General features: G+C 38.3%; 1 protein-coding gene across 3 annotated transcripts in view; it reads right to left on the bottom strand.

The window, feature by feature from the left end:
- The window catches only part of LOC117822922 (F-actin-uncapping protein LRRC16A-like), a 90,217-nt gene that overhangs the window by 5,565 nt on the left and 63,769 nt on the right, over window positions 1-20,883 (bottom strand). For 2 of the 3 annotated variants that reach the window (XM_034697878.1, XM_034697880.1), the window contains 23 exons: window positions 20,537-20,614; window positions 19,398-19,474; window positions 18,172-18,276; window positions 17,654-17,723; window positions 16,428-16,439; window positions 15,564-15,645; window positions 15,340-15,439; window positions 14,919-14,973; window positions 11,171-11,343; window positions 10,009-10,077; window positions 8,293-8,386; window positions 8,017-8,115; window positions 7,702-7,830; window positions 6,630-6,761; window positions 6,001-6,176; window positions 5,801-5,888; window positions 5,348-5,488; window positions 2,510-2,576; window positions 2,060-2,280; window positions 1,799-1,908; window positions 1,435-1,662; window positions 1,108-1,318; window positions 321-357 (listed from right to left, as the gene is read on the bottom strand). In XM_034697878.1, the coding sequence (XP_034553769.1) occupies window positions 321-357; window positions 1,108-1,318; window positions 1,435-1,662; window positions 1,799-1,908; window positions 2,060-2,280; window positions 2,510-2,576; window positions 5,348-5,488; window positions 5,801-5,888; window positions 6,001-6,176; window positions 6,630-6,761; window positions 7,702-7,830; window positions 8,017-8,115; window positions 8,293-8,386; window positions 10,009-10,077; window positions 11,171-11,343; window positions 14,919-14,973; window positions 15,340-15,439; window positions 15,564-15,645; window positions 16,428-16,439; window positions 17,654-17,723; window positions 18,172-18,276; window positions 19,398-19,474; window positions 20,537-20,614 (2,554 nt within the window). The remainder of the gene's footprint in view (window positions 1-320; window positions 358-1,107; window positions 1,319-1,434; window positions 1,663-1,798; window positions 1,909-2,059; window positions 2,281-2,509; window positions 2,577-5,347; window positions 5,489-5,800; window positions 5,889-6,000; window positions 6,177-6,629; window positions 6,762-7,701; window positions 7,831-8,016; window positions 8,116-8,292; window positions 8,387-10,008; window positions 10,078-11,170; window positions 11,344-14,918; window positions 14,974-15,339; window positions 15,440-15,563; window positions 15,646-16,427; window positions 16,440-17,653; window positions 17,724-18,171; window positions 18,277-19,397; window positions 19,475-20,536; window positions 20,615-20,883) is intronic. The other variant, XM_034697879.1, reaches the window with a different exon arrangement.

Genomic DNA, 20,883 nt, shown 5'->3' with positions numbered 1-20,883 from the left:
TGGAGATGCAGGAGAGGGTTCAGGTTTATTAATTGACCCACACGGAGACATGCTTTCTAAAACAGTGGGCTGAGCTATGGCTTTTGAACATCCAACAAAGACATGCAAAAGTTTGTTTTAAAAATAATGCATTCCCCACATGATTGTAGTGTACTGTATGAACCTAAGCCCTTGAATAAGAACAGCAAAAGTACAATTTCCTGACCAACTGCGATCTAAATTAATCACCAACAGTTAGGTTGATATCATTTGTCTTTTTATTATTTAAAATTGCACCTCTATCAAACCTTCTTGTGTTTATCTTAACAAAACAAGCTCACCCTTTGCATTGCTGTCAGGCCTGTCAGGGCTGGAAGACTGGAGGAGACACAGAAACAAATATTACATTTTCAATATAAAAAACATTACATCCCCAAAGTATTACAGCTGAATAGTAAAAACTATTTTATTGTGAATACACTACCAGTAAAAAGTTTGGAAACACCTTCTCATTCAAGGGTTTTTATTTGTCTTAATTATTTTAAACACTGTAGATTTATACTGAAGTAATCGAAACTATGAAAGAACTTATAAGGAATTATTTAATTAACAAAAAAGTCTTAAACAAACAAAATCAGATCTAACATTTGATAATCAGATTTAACATTTGGATTTATAGTCAACATTTACATTTATATTTAACATTTAGATTTAACAGATTTTATCTTAAATATATTTGTCACAACAAAAATAAATGTGAAAACGATCACAAATTTTGCACAATAAAGCATCTTTCACATCCTATCATGCAATCTTACTTTTGTAGTTATCATTAACCGAATCTTTAATTAGTCAATATAAGAAAAATAACTAAAATACTGCAAAAAAATACCATTGTTTCAGTTTCACAATGAAACTACTTTTCTAGAACTTTAACATTAAAGCATATACTGTACATCCTTTATTCAAAATAGATGGGAGTTGGGGCTACACAAATAAAGTAAATGTCTGGAAAATATGCTGTAAATTAGGACCTAGTATTTGAGTAGCAGGTGCAGGTTATTATGTCCTTTTAAGTTTCTCCTTTCTTCTTGGACCACCTGAGCTTACTTTCTTAACCTTCCTAACCTTGTGTGCTCTCCTCTCCTGCTTGGCCTTCATTTCTGCCAGTAGGCCACTTCCCATCATCTGCAGCCCTGGGTACCTCCTTCCTCCCTGAGGGCTGCCCCGGCCATCTGAAGTCTCCCAGGGCTCATCAATGGAGTCAGGTGTCCTCAGTTCCTCTGAGCGGTCAGAGCTGCTGCTGTAGTCTGCGGGCTGTGAGCGGCTAGAGGAATCTCTACAATGAACACATGAACTGTTAGAAAGACTGGTAAACTTAAGAAGTACTCGGTTAATCACAGTGGATTGCTCTATAACATAAAAATACTATTTACTATACTAGTCAATGATTACCTAGACTTTGGCTCAGGTGCTGGGCTCTTTACTGCCTGTTTTGGTGAGGAGGGCTCCTCAGGGATTGTAGAAGCTGGTATTGAGGCTGTAGTGGATGACAGGGGCGGCTGGTTTTTCTCAGACTTATCTGATTTGTCTGATTTGGTGGAACGCTTGATGAGGTTGAGGAATCCTCCTTTGCTTTTCTTCTTCTCTCCATCCTGAGATTCTGAACTCTTCAGGGAACGTCTGAGATGAGACAGGAGGACAGAGAAGTTAAAAAGATGGGTGCGATAAATATTTGGAAAAACAACGTTTTAATACATCTGAATGAAAAAATGTAATGCACTTTTACAAGAAAAGCAAACTTAAGCACAATCCTTACTTGGAATCCATCTTGGTGACTTTTGTGGAGAAGAACTCATCCACACCTTCATCCACCCTTCCCATGAGGCCATTCTGTTCTCCATCCTGAGATGGAGCCATGTTTATTTGCTGAAAGGGGGAATTGAAGAATATCATGCTACAGTGTCTTAACCTGTTTTTTCAGTCATTATTTCATGTTGCAAGAAAACAAAAAGGAACCCTCTGTTGATGTTACAAGTGTTTTTAATTGAACTTGAGAGATCCACTGAAGTTTACTCACAGGTACTTTGCTGGAATTCATTTTCTTGTTCCGTCGGGGTCGCAGTTTAGTGAAATGCTGCAGCTTCTTTTCTTCTTCAGACGGAAGCTCCACCATTGCCCCGGGTGTACGGTGCTCCAGTTTTGGCAGATTTTGAGAGGGAGTAGGTGGAGTCCTAGAAGAGGTGTCCTCCATGTGAATAGGGACATCCTCCAGGGCCTTGTCCAGGTCAAACTCCATCTCTGCAGGATGGACAGGAAGTCTGAGGTTTGTAATTGGATGGGTATCTCATGTGCATGTGCACTCTTACCTGTCAATAAGTCTAAGTAGCATCAGTATCAAATAATGATATTCATTGTTAAAAAGGGTAGTAGAGTAATAGCCATACATAGGCCATAATAAAGAGCAAAAAAATGTTTTTGTTTAAAGATATTATGTAAAATATGAACTTGAAAATATGACACTGCTTACCAAAGGCACGAGACACAGGTCGAAGCATTCTGCTGTGGATGCTTTTCCTCTTGGTCTTAGGGGTCATCTGAAAGAGGAGAACACATGATCAATCTTGATTTTCCAGACTAACACATGATCAGCAAGAATCTAAACTAGCTTTGGAGCTGCTGGGTTCGGTACAAAGTTTATTTACAATTACACCAGATTGTATTGTCTGTCAGACAAAATATTACTTAATTAAATCAAAAAAGTCCAACAATATCTAATTTAATCTAAATTATTTTTCCAAATTTTAGTTTTACTTCATTGTTTATCCTAAAATGTAAAGCAGAGAAAAATGTTGTATTATAAAAGGAAAAAAAAAAATGTATTCCACTACCTTTATAAGTTGGTAAAGAATGAAAACAGTAGCACCCTGCTACATGGTGTTTCTTATATTGTATTGTAAAACACAATATTTGGTTGTTTTGATAAACATACCAAAAGAACATCATATTATTAAGCACATTTCATTCAGGTGAAAACATTAAGTGCTCTGAGTGGTGACAAGTAGTGCATATATTATAAGAAATATACATTTTAAATTGTCTGAATTTGTTAAATATAATTCTTGGATTAAAGAGTAACTAAACCCCAATGCCACTTAAAGTATTACAATTCCTCAAATTGTGTTAATAATGTTTGGAGAGACTGCCATCTACAGGTTGAAACTCGGCTACTGCAAAATAATTTTTCTAATTACATATATCACTTCATGCACTCTCTGCTACAAGCAGCCGCCGATCCCCTGTCTGTGGATGAGGCTGATGAGGATTAGCTGTTAAAATCCCAACGTTCATTTCATTAGTCCACAGGCTAATTAGCTTGTCTCTGACATGCTCACCGTGGTAATACAGTGATCACAACAACATCAACAACAACAACAACAACAGCTCCCCACAGATCACAGATTACCCTGAGGCAGTTCGGACATAACAACAGATGGCGATATTTCCTTATTAATAAACTTTCTCTATTGATTTGTCAGTGAGACTGAAGAGATTGACATAGAGTTATATCAATAATCAAAAATATTTAGGGCTTTGGGAAACATTCTTGGATTGAGCTCTTAGCTCTGCTCTGCTGATATCTCTGTGTGTGTATATGATGCTGCAGCTCATAGTAAATGCATTAAGGAGTGAGTGGGCATGTTTTCACCCCCCCTCCCCACTCCCCCCACCCCGTCAATGTTGATACATCAACTTCAAATTTTTGAAATTCCAAAGTAGATACAATTCATGGAGACTCTGGGGTTTAGTTACCCTTTAAGTGAGGAAGTGTTATATGAATAAATCATTTGGTATTCACACCTCATCTTTATATGCCATTTTTATAATAAATTACATAAAATCATAAATTGATCAAATATGCAAATACAAAATGGTCTTTGTGCTATGGACAAGCTGCAGCAGAGAGAACAGTATCACAGGCAGGTACAGTGAGGACAGACAGAAAAAGGTAAAGCCAGATGAAAAGAGAGTAGATGTAAAGAAGAGCAAAGAGAGACAGTCCTGAAGTACTCACACTGGTGCAGCACAAAGTCTCCATGGAGCAAAGGTGATACGAGAAGGAAGAGAAGATTGAAGAGGAAGAAAGACAACACACAGTAAGGCAAAGAGAAGACAAAAATGAAAGAGATGGTTGGGAAAACCCATAGACTGTATAAATAATGGACGTAGTATCCGTGAAGTCACCCATGTGTTTTTTTAAAGTTATATATTTGGGCATTTTCATCTTTAATGAACAGGACAGTTGGAGAGAGGCAGGAAATGTGGGGAGTAGATAGTTGGGGAAGACATGCAGCAAATGGTCGAGGCTGGAATCGAACCTGTGTCCTCTGTGATGAGCACTATAGCCTCTATATATGGGGCGCACTTAGACCGCTAGGCCAACGGAGCCCCTTAAGCGCTGCTTTAAAGCCAATCGTCAGCGGGAGGCATATTGGAAATGCTGAACTCAAACTTACTGCTGTCGAGCTCGTGTGAGTTAGGCGGGCTTTTAACATCCTAGCCAACAGCTACAGTGTTCCCGCCTGTCAATCAATCTTAATACCTTCGAAACTGCCATGTTATGAAAAAATTCACCCCCCCGCAAAGTATGTGCTGATTAAGAAATGAGCTACTCAGACTAAATTCATTTTTTGTACCAGGCTGTAAACATGTTTATTTCTGCTGTAAAGATCAGCTTTTCTGAATTGGTGTGTATGTGGTTACCGGTATTTCCAGAGCCAGCCTCAAGCGGACACTTGAGAAACTGCAGTTTTTAACACTTCTTCATTGGCTTCAATTCTAGTGACCGGAGGTTGCCGCTTGGGAAAACCATGGGCTCTCTAACCCTAACCATATAAAAGCTCTTTTAATGTGAAACAGGAGAAAGAAGAATTCAGTAAAACAATAGGGAAAGAAGAAGAAACAGACATGACCAGAGACAGAGGAACATGCAGTCTGCAGCTGCTATAAATCAAAAGTCACATACTGATCCTCTTTACCTACAAATATATAAAAAATAAAAAAATCACACCTCATCTCAGACCATTTTCAAATCTTTCACCTCTCCCTTTGTGTCCTGCAGATTAAAGCTCTTTCTTATTATAGATATGATAAGTACACACAATGTCCTCTACATTACATTTTTAAGCCTGGTGCCATTGCTTGTATTATGTAATGTTACAGCTAAATCAATATATAAAAGAGCACTAAATTGAGAACGAATTTGACTACTCCATACCCACCCTCTGCTACAGAATTGTGTTGAACTTCTGTCTAGCTGGGCTCAAACTACTGTACACACATATATATCCTGGCTATCCAAACCTACCATGCATGTCTCTAGGTCATCCAGCCTCTCAGCCTCCAGTATTTCTGTTGATGCTCGTTTAGGAATTTTCTCCTCTGGGACATCCAGATCCACCGAATCCTGTTGCACCAAAGGGCGACCTCTCCGCACCAAATGATCCGCCTGAAGAAAGGAGAAATAACCGGGAGCAGATATGTAATTGAAAGAAGATGTGGGTTGTGAGAAGGTGAGGGGAAGAGATTGATGAGAAGAAATTAGAAGAAAGGGGATTATGGGATGGAACGGAGATGGGGATATTTAAAAAGAAAGTAAGAAAGATCAAAACTTAACAAGCAGTTGACAAAGATACAAAAACTACAATTTAGAAATGGTTAAATGAAACGTCACCAGAACATTATACTTAAGCAATTTGAATAAAACATGGATTTAAAAAATCTACTATCCAGTTTGGAGTTCTGTTGACTTCAATCTTACCAGAGTTATTTGGGAAGAGGACAGAGACTCCAAAATCTCATCCACAATGCGATCTGACAGGAAAGACGCTAGACTCAGCTTCACCTCACTGACAGAGAGAGTGAGAGTGGGAGAGAGTGAATTATGGTCAGGCAGCAAAGCATCAGTTAATGGGAATAAGCTCTGATCACGATTGACTCAACACTGTTTAACACACATACCTGATCTTGTTGATGATATCTACTCCAGACTGCTCCAGGAGGGTTTTGGTAACAAAACTTTTGGGCACGACCATCTTAGCTGAGCTGGCCTTCATTAACTCAGGGCGAAGATTACTCCTCTTCATCACGTGAGGACACAGAGACTCTGCAGCTTCTACCATGGACTCTAATAGAGTCTGGAGGGATGAAGATACGAGATGGATTATCATGAGCATCTTTTGACCTTATTGTTTATAGAAGTCACACATAATATTTTCATAAGTAGCTGTCTTGTGGCATTGTAACAGTGCTTTTGAAACAGAGCCTACTAATAAAAAAATAATATACTGCATAAAAGTGTCTGAGAAAATCTCTTCAGTTTTTAATTCTTCCGCAGGTGGTACCATTTATCTTGATTTATCTATTTTATACCAACAGACCCTGTACACAAAGAGTACTGAATGTGGTATTTTGATACAGTTTGTAGATGCAATACTTTTGATCTTATCTTTAGATAACATACAGGATTTTAGATTGAAATAAAACTAAACTTAAGACTTGTCTTGAGTCTCATTTTTGGTGTGTAATTTCTAGTGTAAGCCAAAAAAACCATTTTTCTACTATCTGTAAGGTGAAAGTTATAATTATACCTGCAGTTGTTGGTCCATTACAGTCGTCACCTCCCCAGCCATAGACTCTAGTTTTTCCTGGATGGGTCCTGCTGATGAGCTGTTGACCTCCTCTCTGGCTGTTGATCCCAGGTGGTAGAGGTTAGGTAGAAGCTGAGAGACAGAAAGAGGAGGACAAATAATCAAATAGAAGATAAACAAAGGTATTAGAGAACTGCACTGGGTTGCACCAGCTTTGCGTAAGTTCAAACGCAACCTAGTTTGAACATAACTTCTAAAATAGGACGGAGTTTACACTCTACTAACATTTTGGCCGTTGCACCAGCTGAGATAGTTAGAATGTTAGCAAAAGTTACATCTTAAATCTCACACCTAGCTCTGAGTAGGTGTGAAGTCCTAAGTAAAAGACTGGTTGCACTGTTTTCAAAGATGGGATCATTTGAAGGATGAGGAGAAGCAGAGAGTTCAACCAGCTGTGATGTCGACAACATGCTCTCCATTATAGATTACATTAATCATAAACATATGATGACTCTGATCTTAGCTCGCACATTCGTTTCCCACGAGTGGAGATAATTACCGTACATCTGCACAATATTAGAGTACCGCTATATTAGTGTACAGTATGTTGTAGTTGTCAATCTCACCACTCGATGTCACTGTTGTTATTTTACACTATAGATTAATCATCACCATATCAACATGCTTTGTCATATTTAACGTACCCTTATACTGCTGTTTGTCAGTTAACGCAAGTTACTGCAGTTATGATTAGCTGTGAGCTTGTTTAGAGGCAATTTGGTCAACAGGAGTTAGCACTTAAACACCCCATCAAGAAAAATGCTATTCCCTGATAGGCCAAACTCAGTAAAAACGTCATACCTGCAACAATATTTTGATTAGTTTAGACTTTACAGTCTAGTAGTTAAGATGAACCTTAAGTCTGTGGTGCAACCAAACAATGACACTACTTAAGTTACAAATAAACTGGTTTCTATGTATGGTTTAGGGTGGACAGGCCTCAGGTCCTGAAGATAAATCCTCTCAGTTTTCATGCATCAGCTTGGCTAATGTTAGATGTGTCTCTCCTCACCGTTTTAGAGTTTCTGGCATCTTTGATGAGGTTCTCTGCTGACCTGACATCCTCCAATATAGCCTCTGTCTCTGAGTTCCTCAGTGAGTTTAGGTGGTCCTGCACCTTCACACAAATCCTTTCAATCATCTGGAAGACAAAGACATGACAAATTAAAATTTTATATTAACATGTTGATCACATTTATGAATAACATGTGTTCAAATTGATAAACACTTTCCTTAGGGTTAAATATTAAAGTATTTCAGGAAAACTTATATTTACACTTTATACAGTTTCTGTTTTGTTTTCTTTTTATTCATTTTTTTTACACACCTGTTGTGTAGTTGTGGTTACAATGCCTTGCTGTAGTCGATATGCCTGCTCCTGAAGGTATTTTCTGGTTTCATGGTTCCTGTACAGATAGTTCTCAATCTGAGATGAAAAAAAAACAAAAATCAATCGTCATGTTAATTAACCAAGGTGATTAATATGCAAAGATAGTTATTCTGTTTGATTTAGCCTTTACATGTTGCGTGCAGCATGATTTCTATGCTAAAACATGACAAAACAGCTGTAAGCTGCAGAAACTGATAACATTTCTGAAAGTACCCTTAGCAAGGCGTCCTCAGTTTTCTCCGGGCTGGCCTTCAAAGCCTGGGAAGCATCGATGATGGGGATGGGCATGAAACGAATGGTGAAATTCCTAATGGACATACAGCCAGACAGGTGTTATTACATTAAAGAGAAAGGAAAGGAGTCAGAGATGTGTGAAAAGATGTACAGATAGATGACTTAAAGGTCCAAAGACATCAGCAATTACAGAGCAATGAACAGGCATCATTACAGTGTTGACCGACCTTGAAATAGGGTTCACCAGACAGTATTAAAATTAATTCTATTAAAAATATAATGGAGAAGACTAGGAAATGAAATGAAGAGGAAAAAAATGTTGCTTCAAAGGAGAAGACATACTGTTATAAAATAAGGGCATTACAGGGCGCTGTTACCCTAGAGGTCTAAGCACGCGCCCCATATACAGAGATTATAGTCCTCGTTGCAGCGGTCGCAGGTTTGACTCCCGGCCTTGACCATTTGCTGCATGTCTTCCTTCACTGGATTTTGATGGTTTTCAACCTTATGATTAACTGATTCATCTTACCTCAAATAGACCTGGCATCCTAATAAAACATAAACATGTGTGTGAAGCACCATCCACCAACATGGTGCAATTACTAATGACAACTCGACTCCTGTATGAACACGGCTTCTCTCATCTCTCAGACTCACAGATCTGCTCTTCAAACAGCTGAGACATAATTTAACTTCCCACAAACTAACCCCTTCTTCACCAGTCTTAGTAAAGATGCTCTTCATTTTTACAGCATGATTATTTTGATGTGCTGTGTTTATATGTACCGGGGCCAAATGTTTGGAATATGAAACAGGTTTGAAATCACTCAGTTTTCCTCACTTCACTGTTAAATTAAAAGCTTTAAAATACTGACCACTTATTTGGTCCAATTAAAAATTGAAAACTCAAAACTGCTCATTATTTTTTAACTTTTTTCTTGATACACCAACTTATCAACCTATGAAATATTGCATTGCGTAAAACCATTTCTTTGTTGATTCATGGCATGCATGTAGAAAATCTCAACAGTTTATTCTGTTGAATGCAGGAGACTTTGTGTGCTCTCCCTTTCAATACTGAAAGTCTGACAAACATTTTCAGAATAAAATGTCAAACATTGCCCAACACCTCCTTATATAAAAAGAGGCCGGAGTAATCGACTGAAGCGAGTAAGAATGCACTCACTCACACACACAGACAAACACACAGCTGCACTGCTGTACAGAATAGGAATAGGAGCAAGAGAAAAAGAAATGTTATTTCAATAATGCATTACAGAGACTCAGAGGGGAATTGGAAAGATGTGCTGCTGGGAAAACATGATAACCAGAGAGAGGCGATGAGAGAGACAAGAGGTGCATGTACAGATGAATCCCCAAAGCAGATTTGGTGGATGGTGTCATATGAGCACACAGAGTATTGAAACTAAAGAATTGCACTTTTCTCCTGTTCTGCTCTCTCATCCTCTCTCTCTCTTTCTTTGTTGTTTTATTCCCTGTGTTTATCACTGCCTGGTTTCCTTCCTCTCATCCTCTCCACTTCTCTTCCTCTGTAAACACACCTCAAGGTTTCCTCCTGTTCAGAACTGAGCTAACATCAGGGCTGCAACAGCTTACAACTCATCCATCCGTTCAGCAGTGCATCATCTACTTAGCCGTATGCACACACAGTTAAGTACAGGCAGAGCCACTTACTTCTCCAGAGCAGCTGCTACATCCTGGAGACCCTGAGGGCTGGTGTTGTTTCTATCCCAAATCACAGTCCTGCTCAGAGAAAACACAAAATGTGACACAAGCAAATTAGAACTAGGGATCATCTATGACGAGAAGCTAATCTCATCTCCTATAATCTTCTTTAAAATAGATGTTCTAAAATAACTGCTTTATAAATAAAGAGATGCATGAACAACTATGAAGAAACAATCAATGGTATAATGTAACTTTTTCTCTGTCTAGTTTTTTGGTGTGTTTATCATACCTCTGACCTTGCTTAGCATTATTGATAAGTAAATACAGAGATGCTAACAAATTAATTTATAACTAATGTCATTAATGTAAATTCCCTCTCTTGACATCAATTAGTGAAGGCTGAAGTAAAACTTGTGTAGTGACTCAATTAAATTAAATGCATCTTCGGGAATATGAAATGTCTTTTTTATTTATTATTTATTAAAAAAATGGATAAATGCTGCCTATAAATGCCAATTCCAATCAATTTTGTTCAGGTTGATTTTTCATTTTGTTACATTATATATATTTTCTCTTCAACATAGAAGCACTTTGAAAAGCTCTGTTTTTAAAGCACTAAAAAAAACAGCTAACACCTGCAAAGGAACTCAACTAGTGATTCTTCTTATTTATTAGTTACTACTACTACTACTACTACTACTACTACTACTACTACTACTACTACTACTACTACTACTACTACCCGTCTCATCACTGTCATCGCTGTCTCTCTCTCTTATTCTCCTCTATCCTTCTTTCCAACCCCAACTTGGTCGAGGCAGATGGCTGTCTAACATGAGTCTGGTTCTGCTCGAGGTTTCTGCCTGTTAAAAACAAAATTTTTCCTTGCCGCTGTAACTTGCTAAATACTGCGAAGTGCAATGCTCATGGCAGATTGAGATGAGATAAGATTGAGTCGGTCAGTAAGAGGGGACTGGATCTTATCCTGTCTTGATGTTGGGTCTTTGTTAATAATATAACAGAGTACGGTCTACACCTGCTATGTTTGTAAAAGTGTCTTAAGATAACATTTGTTGGGATTTGGTACTATACAAATAAAGATTGATTGACTGATTGATACTAATGACAATCGTATGTCCGAAAATTCTACCTCTGAACGTACACTGACCTGAGTTTGGAGTTGATCTGAAGTGCCTTGGCCAGCATCTTGGCTCCCATGTCCCCCATGGCATTCCCGCTGATGTCTAACCTGGTGAGTGAAGAGTTGCTGCCGAGGGCGTTCAGCACAATTGTCAGGTCACTCTTTAGTCGGGAGTCTGCAAGGGACAGAGAGGTGAGGGGCTGGGGAGGTAGGAAAAGATTGACAAGGAAGGGTTCATGTGATTTGGGGAGGAGACAAGAGAGAGAGGTGTTAAGAGAGGGCTTATATCGTGAGGACAAGAAGTATCCCGGTGTTGTTTAACACAACAGGTGTTTCATGGAGTGTTTACTTTACTGTCTACACCTGCAGCACAAAATATGTTGAGTTAGTCATTGTTGTGTCAACTTGACGGTTCAAACCTGCTGTCAGAGAGCTCGATTACAAATAATGCCTGAATAAATGCCAGTGATTGTCAAATAGTATTTTGGCTTGAAATGCCCATCCCTATGGTTGAGTACAGGCAGAATTGCTGAGCTGCCTCCAGTTCTCTTTGTTTATTCAGCTTTGTGCATAACTACTAAGTGGTGGTACAACTGATCACATTTGGCCTGTGATTTGTTTGGATCGCCCCCCACGGTTCAGACCGTATGTGATCCGCAGATAGATGGAAAATGTATCATCAGGACCTACAATAACAAGTTACAACTGGCTGTTGAGTAGAGTCCTAATTTTAGTCAAGTGATCTAACTGTTTTGTGTCTAAGTTTCTTAATAACTTAATGTTAAAGCAATATTTAAATAGTCCTTTGTTGAATAACTTTAGCGAAAGTCATGTTATGGAGATGCAATATTATCCTTTGTTGCAAATCATTGCCAACCTTAAGAGAAGTTGTTGTAAATTATGCCACTTGGAGCATTAGTATTCTTTAATACAGCACTAGCTTGTTTTACTGATCCAGTGTCTTGAAATTCAAGGCTTGTTTTTCCTTCTCTTCTGTTGATTCTTTCATTAACTCTGATCTTTGTTACTGGTAAGAGACAGTGTGAGCTTGCATTGCAACTTTCAAAAAACATTACAAAAGTTGTTGAAGCTCAAGCTGGAGCATAATTTTTCACATTAAGCTGTAAATATCTAGAGCTGCTTTAAATTTTAATCAATATGAATACCACTGTATTTTTTAATTAAATACTTCAGACTCATAGTGAAACTTTTTTTTTCTTCCAAATTTCAAATGGCTGATGTTTTCAATTTACACATAAGATCAAGCTGTGATTGTCTGGATTACATTCTGAGGTTGTCCACTATTAGCGTGGACTATAATGACTCAGTGGAAATTCAGATTAGTTAATAATCTCTGAGTGAAAATATCCACTTATTATTTTTTTTCAAATTAGTTTTTGAAAGGACGCATCAGGATGACCTGTGATTGACAGGACGGTCCATTTCTCTCTGCCAAAACAAACCGCTCACTTCCGGATCACTTCCGGTATTTGGTACATTCCTTTTCCATCAGAAGTTGATGTTATAAATTAGTTTCGGGACTGATAAAAATGTTTTGTCGCTTGCAAAATTGTCTCACCACTTGTAAAAGTGTTTCTGATTATGTAGATTTGTTTTCTTAAATTTAAATTTGTTTTGACTTTAGTTTAAGTGTTTTGCTAATTTAATTTTTGTTTTATAAAATGTAAATTTTACTTTTAAAAGTGTTTCAACCTTTGTAAATTTGCATTGCACTTCCCAGCCACTGTAGCCATACAAATAAAGGTCAATATAAGAAGACTGAAGCATGATTTGTTTAATTAAAAAATGCTCTTGTTTTTGAAGGGGGGATGTTAAAATGAGATTACTTTGAACATTTAAGTATAATTTGCTAATGAGTGTGTGGAGGAGTAGCGTCAACATGGTTATAAAGGCAGAGAATTGCTCTTTTTATGTCTTGAAAATTATTTACTGCCTGCATGTGCCGCTGCCAGGCACTGAGCAGACATTAAACATGCAAATTTAAATAGGTACAAGTTTATGGGTCAAGGACATGGTAGCTTATTGTTTCTCCTGTGGTGTAAAGCATAAACAAGATCACTGTATCTCTGTTCCCGCAGTGCTTCTTTCTGCTCATATGGAATATAATTAAAAATCAGTTGCCTAAAAATGTCCAACTTGCCCAGAAACCCAGTACATCAATGCCATCTGGTTGCAAAGGTAATTGTTGAAAAAGAGCTGTCCACAACATCTGTGTGCATATCTGTATCCTCTCCCTTCCTGTAGCTGGAGCAAATGACTTCCCCAGCTCTGATTCTCTGCCCTTATTAATCACTCTAATTAAAACATTATTGCTCTGGGTACACATACACATCTTGTTTAATAAAACCAAGCAAATGAGAAATTGTGCCCCAAGACATGCAAATAAAAGTGGCCTCATACCAGAGACAATTTAATCCATTAAATGTATCTCCATAAAATTATAAACTCTGTTTAATATTCTGATGAAACCCATTCATCTTGCCATAGATGTTCTGCAATATTCGTTCAACTACGACTGGTGACCAGAGATTCATTTTGCCACACAGACACAAGAGTAATACCTCATCATACTCCCTTCTAGGTTCCTGCTGGAACAGATCTTTAAAGTAGCAGATGTTCACTGTCACACTTATCAAACACAGTTTATGTCGCTGTTTACAGACTACAAGCCACAAGGTATCTCAGTCTAACAGCCTGGAATCAAGCCAGGACACAAAAACACAGCAGGCTAAAAGTGCCGCCTGCCTGTAAGTGTGGTTGTACCTGCTGTTCCTGTGTGTGTGTCTATTCTATCATAGTTACACATGGGCAAAAGAGGAAATGATGTCTGCTAAAGACAATTTGAAGACTCTGTTTTATCTCTAAAAAACACACGGCAAGACAGGTACACTTGAAACACATGGAATAGCAACATTTATGTGCATATTTAACCTCCTTTGTCCGAGCACACCACAGCATCAAAAATAAGATGAGTTGTCACGTATAAGCTCCACATTTCTGACCATCCATCCCTCCAGATCAGCATTCGACCTCCCACCTTTACCCTCTTCCTACTGTGACTCCATCCATCAATGTTCTCCCTCTTTTTTTTATTTCTTTGCATCCCACCTGCACAGCTAGATAACCAGCTGATATACACCATATTACACACATGGCCACAGCCTGCAAGCCCTGTGACACCAGTCCAGCACAGAGCAGCTCGGAAGGACCATCAATCTAGCACATCTGATACTAGGCAACAAGGGCAGGTACCAGGGCAAATTTTGTTACAGCTCACATGATGAAGAGAGGGATAAAATGAGTGAGATGGATTGAGGGACAGGAAGGAAGGTTAGATAGCTAGGAGCTGGAGAAAAAATCATTATTGTAACCCTGATGTGAAAAGAGATTGAAGTAAATTGACAAAATTGTTTTCACTTTGTAAATCAGTGCGCAAAAAACACATGCTAAATGGAATGCAGAGGCTAAAACATCAACTATAGGTTATTTTTGGATTCAGGCAGTCATACAGTTACAGCATTTTATCTGATTTTATGCACTTATGTGTGTAAAACGACATGAACGTTTCAGCATGTCTCTCAAACACCATATGGTTTTGGATAAATCGGATACTTTATAGATCACTGTGAGGAATTATATTCACTCCAGCATACAATGGAGAGGTCAGAGGTCAGTTGCAGAGCAGCTGGTGGAGTTTTGGTGAATTGCACTTCCCTCACATAAGCAAGACAGTTGGGTTTAATCAAAAACTCACCGACTCTTCTTCCTGAATCATATGGACCAGGCTGTCCAACACTGGGGCAAGGTTTCTAAGATAGAAGGAGAAAAGATAGTAAGAAATGGATTGGACATTTAAATCATACAAAAAAATCAAAAAGGACATACTGTGTCTAATTTTCTGAAAATGTATATTTTCTAATGTTTTTCTAGCTTTGGACACCCTGATCCTTTGTTCAGCTATGTAGTGCCACATGACAGTTGTTGGATTAAATCAATGCTATTCGTCTAACTTCGGTTCATGTTTTGGCATCTGTAGTCTTTGGTTATCCACAGTAGAAAAGGCTCAATCACACTTATCCACAACCAAAGCAAACCCAGTCTTAACCACTGAGTTTCTCTCACAGCCACATTCTGTACACGTCAGCTCTACAGTCTATCCTCCCTTGTGTTATTACTTGGACTTGATGTTGTTGAAGTTCTTTCCCAGGGAGAGATGTCTAATGGATCGGTTCTTGGCCAGCCACACCAGCAGCGTGGACAGATCTGAGTCCAGGCCTGGATGTGGAAATATAGGTTTGAAATTTTTAATAGAGCAGATAGAGTTATTTAGCTTGATTTTAGGCTGAGGGTTATGACATTTTAGTGTAAGCAACAATAAACATGGAAGCTACCACCTCACCATTGTCAGAGATATCCAGACTGGAGATGTTTGGGATCTCTGCGATACAACCTTCAAGGATTTGAGAACCTCCTGACCGCAACTGAAAAAAAGAGCCCGTTTTGCAAACATGAAGCTACAGACATGAAGTACACGTGACACAATTAGACAGTAAATAGAAGTGATATCCAACTCTAACCCTAACCCTATGGATAGACTGGTGACTTGTGTTTTAAAGCAACAAAGATGAACTCTTTTTGGGCTCATTTATTGAATGACAGTAGCCAACAATAGTGTGGGAAAAGCAGAAAATGCAGGGTTAGTTGGAGATAGCAAAATGTCAGCAATTCTAAATTTTCACACTGGAAAACACCAACAAGGACCGATAAAGTCTACAGTGTTCGAGGCTTTGGTTGACGTTTTTTGCCATACATGTTACTATAATAGGCTTCTGTTAAATAATAATATGCCAATATTTAGCATTTTAGCACTGGTGTTTGATCTGTACTCAAAATCTGCAGATACACCAGTTCAACTTAAATAGTATCAGGAAAGAAAATATGGTTCTTTAGACAAATTGTACGCAGACAACAAAAAAATCTAAACATGCAAGAAGAACTTAGTTCTTAGTAGACTGTTAGTAGACTAACGTAGTAATAGAAAATTACAAATAACTGAAAGTTACAATATAGATAATTCAAAATAGTTGCAGCTGATTGTTAAATCTAGTCAAGTCATTTCGTTTCACATGACATGTTGATGGAAAAATGGACCCCCAGAAGAAAAAGATCAGCCGAAAATAAAAGAATCTGCCAAACAGACATGCAAATCCAAATGATGTGATGTGAGATGTTAATTATTAACAGTGAGCTCAATGGTACTTACACAATGGCCAAGCTTACAGAAGCATTAGGGTGAGAAAAAGCATGTCAAAGCCAACAATTACCAGCCACAAAACATGCAGATGCTTAATGATGATGCTTTCATTCTCACACATTAGCACAAACACACTAAAAGGAGTCCCTGTTTTGTGTGCTGTCAGCCCACTCAGTGCACAGTTTTGGGCTGCATCAGCTGAACAGTTCATTAAGACTTCAAAAAGAGGACAGAACTCTTCATTTCCTCTAGCAGCTTCAGTTTGGGAGGATTTCTATGGGAGTCTGAATTACATTTCCTGTGTCATTTGTTTTCGTGTATTATCTTTGGCAGTCCCATTCAATCTGCAGCAAGCTGTCATCTTCTGTTCATGCAGGGGTGGAGATGAAGGCAGGCAAGGTGCTGATTTGTGTGTGCCTCTGTGTGTGTGTGTGTGTGTGTGTGTGTGTGTGTGTGTGTGTGTGTGTGTGTGTGTGTGTGTGTGTGTGTGTGTGTGTGTGTGTGTGAGGATGAGAATTGTGATGAAACAATTAGAGACAGAGACTAACCCCCCGACCCCCACCCTACCACCAACTCCTCCCACCCAAGTATTCGACTCCCCCTTCCATCCCCATCTGCTGTCTGCCAAGTACTCCATTAGACAGCCGCTTAATGGTGTCACTGGGCTGTCAAATGGTTTTGGAGTGGATCCTAAAAAGCTGACTGCATTGGACAAATTCAACTTCAAAACTATTTAACACCATGCTGCACCGAACTGCAACTGATTAGAGCTATTATACAACTGCTACAAGTACTAAAAACAGGGAGAATAGATGCATATAATGACGAAAATAAAACAGATGATTCCATAAAAATCCACTTGTTGTGCTCTTGTCATTACTCATGATATGGTTGAATGTATTTGGGAGCACTGTGATTTAAATTAATTAGCGTTAATTTGCCTCGTATATACTTCAAATACAGCTATGGAAGCTGGGCCTTTAATTTGTGTTAGGGACTTCATCTCTGTAGTTGTTTCATTAAGATTTTAGCAGTGTGTCAGTGAACATTCAAAGGACATATTATAAACTGTTAAAAAAATCCCTGTGTGCTTGCTTTGAACACATCTTGACAGACATCACTGCAGTGCAAATCTGAAAATGTTTTGATGTGGGTAATGAGTATGCATGGAGATCCCCTTAAATATAATGATCCATGAGGAAAGTTGTAGTGCAGTGAGTCCCTGGGGGCCTTACCTCACAGCAGCTGAGGTCTACAGACACATCCTTCAGACTGAGATTACTGGCCAGGCCGAGCAGTAGAGCTCTAAAACCATATTGTTATAGATGGTTAAAAAAATAACAACATCAGATGAGAACAAAATATTAAATGAGTAATACAAAAATATGATTTGCAATTATTGAATGTAAGCACACACTGAATAATTATGAATCTATGTATGCCTAAAAATGTTTTGAATAATGTTGTTAAAGGGATATTTCAGTGTTTTTGAAGTGGGGTTGTATGAGCTGGGCAGAATCTGTTGTGGCTAGTACAATTACTTGTGCTCATACAACCCCACTTCAAAAACACTGAAATCCCTTTAAACAGATTGTCACTGTGATATAGACCAATTATTTTCAAAGTCTTAAAGCTTAAAGTGGGAGTAATGGCCTTCATATAGTCTGAGGAACAAAATGCGCAGTCACAGAGAATGTGGTGCAGAAGGAGCTGCTCCTCAGACACATTAAATGTGAATGTATAATTCTCTCACTTGAGGGCCTCTGGTGGGAGCTTGGTTCCTGACACGTTGATGGAGCTGAGAGACATAGCACTGCTGAAGAAGTGCTTGAATGATGGAGGCACCTCTTTTCCTTTCCTACAGAAAAAATAAGGTTAAAATAAAACAGGTTTTTCCTTGACATCAACTTTCAGACTTCAAGTTTTGTTTTTCATAAAGTGTCTTTATCAGACCTGAAATACAGTTCGTATTGAGCTGTATACTTTTTTTTTTTCCTCAACAAAAAACGGAGAGGGATTTTTACATATGTGATAAAACGCCTTCCCGTGACACATCAACCCCTCCCCCCCACCCCTGCAATGCCCTCAACCCCCAAGAGACGCACTGGAAAGAGAGATAGTGGGAAGAAACGCCACCATCTGTTGCAGTCAAATATGAACGCCATTAAATGCAGGCACACACATACTTCATCACTCACACATACATTAAAAATGAGTATTTCTAAATTTAATGAAACACATGTTTAAACACTTGAATCTGATGCTGAACCTATAGCTTGTCTGTAATGTCTCTCTGTCACCAGCAGATGTCACACAACAGCATACAGACAGGCTACAGGTTCAGCATCAGATTCAAGCGTTTAAACATGTGTTTCATTGAGTTGTATTTGGATCAATACAACATCAGTAACAAGTCACATCAGGTGAAATCAATCCCTATGACAAAAAATAACAAAACATCACTTAAGAACAACCACAGTAAACCTTAGTGTGGTTATGAACTAGAGCCTGTTATCCACTAAATTCATGTTGCATGACAATGTGTGGGAGATCCTGTCACTTTTTTCGATTATACAACAGGTTCAAATGCAAAGTAACACTGTTATTTTATCTAGGGCTTGACTTTACATTAATCACAGGTAGCCGCTGTGTATAAGTACTTTCGTTGTACTTTAGTTTAGTTGTTTTATTTCTTCAAAAAGCAGGTTCTGATTTTACTGTTTAGGTTGAATGTAGACAACCCCCTCAGCGAACAGTGACTTGTCTGAGATCAAACAGCACTTTAAGATTCTTCTTCTTGGCTTATTCTTCTACTAGTTTTGTATTGTGCGTCTGTCTTTGTCCATGTATCTTGTTGTTATTTCAGTTCTATTTAAGATATCCTGCAAACACACTCTTGATCAACAAACCTTAAAAGAAACAAGCTAACACAATTAATTTATTTTCCCTAATTGTAAGTCAATCCAGACGGGTTCTTACCTGTGAGGGAAGACACTCTTTGACACATTCAGAACAGAGAGGTGTTCGACTGAACCTCGCAGTAGAGCCGAGCAAACCTGGAAAAAGGCACAACATATGTCAAGGCTATTCAATTAAATATTTGGTGCTATGCTGACCTATGCTGAACCTATGCTAAAATACTGCTTCTTTAAATTTGACATTTCAAACACATAATTTCAACACATAAATACAAGCACATGTTAACATGCATATGAACAAAAAAAAAAACAAAGTGCAGATTAGAACACCATCTTTTGTTTTGGTCACATCTGAAAGTGCATAAAAAAGTAACTTGCTTAACAGCAACTTTTCAGAACTTGAGGTGTTTTTTCCTTCTTTTGAAATAACAAAAAACACAGCTTGTCCCTGTCCATATCTGGTCCCATCTGATACAGTCACAACTTCAGTTTATATAATCCAAAAAATAAACAGTGGGCACAGACTTTTTTTGCCGGACCCAAATCACAATCACTCGGCAGTTGCTTTCAGGCTGCATGTGGCCCGCAGGCCGCCAATTGAAAGGGGCTGACAATGACAGACAGTATGTGCTGCATAAACTGTATCAATTATCATTTTTCTTTTGTTTTTACTTTTGTAAAAACAACTTTAAAAAATAACTGAGATTAAGCAGAAAAGCCCGAAACAGAGAAAGCACTTTGCCCCTATGTTCAAATGTATTTGGTTGTACTAGAAAGACAATATGACTTAGCAACTAATCAATATTTCTTGTGAGAAGCTGACAGCTGGCTACATTGCAGACTAATCAATAGGTTGTATTTGGCTCTCAGACCCCCATCAATACATCACATACAGTACACAGGATACTTCACTAGCAGCAAACAGTGACACAGATTGAGTGGATGAGCACAATTGAATTACTTTTGCTGCAACACATATATTAATGTCTAGCACTTCATCTTACATTGCAGTTTATAATGAGGTACAACTCTCATTCATGTTCTTGGTTCACGGTCATTAGTTCTCTGAACTTGCAAGGCCTGTTTTGCTAGAAATATATAACCCACAGTCATTCATCACTTCACCTAATTATCAGGGTGCTTTTTTCCTTTGAGCACTGAGCATACTGTCATGCAGTTTCAATGGGTGTTCTGACTCACCTGATCCAATGAGCAGTCAGTGTTGGAGAGGTCTAGGGTGGCCAGGCTGTTAGGTTGACCCAGGAAGTGGTAGAAATGCTTTATGTGAAAAAACAACATCAAACATTTAATCAAATTCTAATGTTTTCTTCTACATCAGTAATTTGGACTTTTCAATACGGTCTGTAGCTTCTGAATTTCAATGAGGTATTTTACCCTTCTACTAAAGAACCTTTATAACCAGTTTCTAATCCCATTCATCATATCCATAATTTTAGGTTTACCACGTCAAACCTTTATTTTTCATAATTCATACATCAGCATCTAAGTTACTCAATAAAATCAGAGCCATTTTGGTTAAGTGGTTA

This window comes from Notolabrus celidotus, chromosome 12 (assembly GCF_009762535.1).
Source record: "Notolabrus celidotus isolate fNotCel1 chromosome 12, fNotCel1.pri, whole genome shotgun sequence".
Classification (NCBI taxonomy): Eukaryota; Metazoa; Chordata; class Actinopteri; order Labriformes; family Labridae; genus Notolabrus; species Notolabrus celidotus.
Note: the sequence above shows the minus strand (reverse complement) of the source record. Positions and strands in the feature narration are given on the sequence as shown.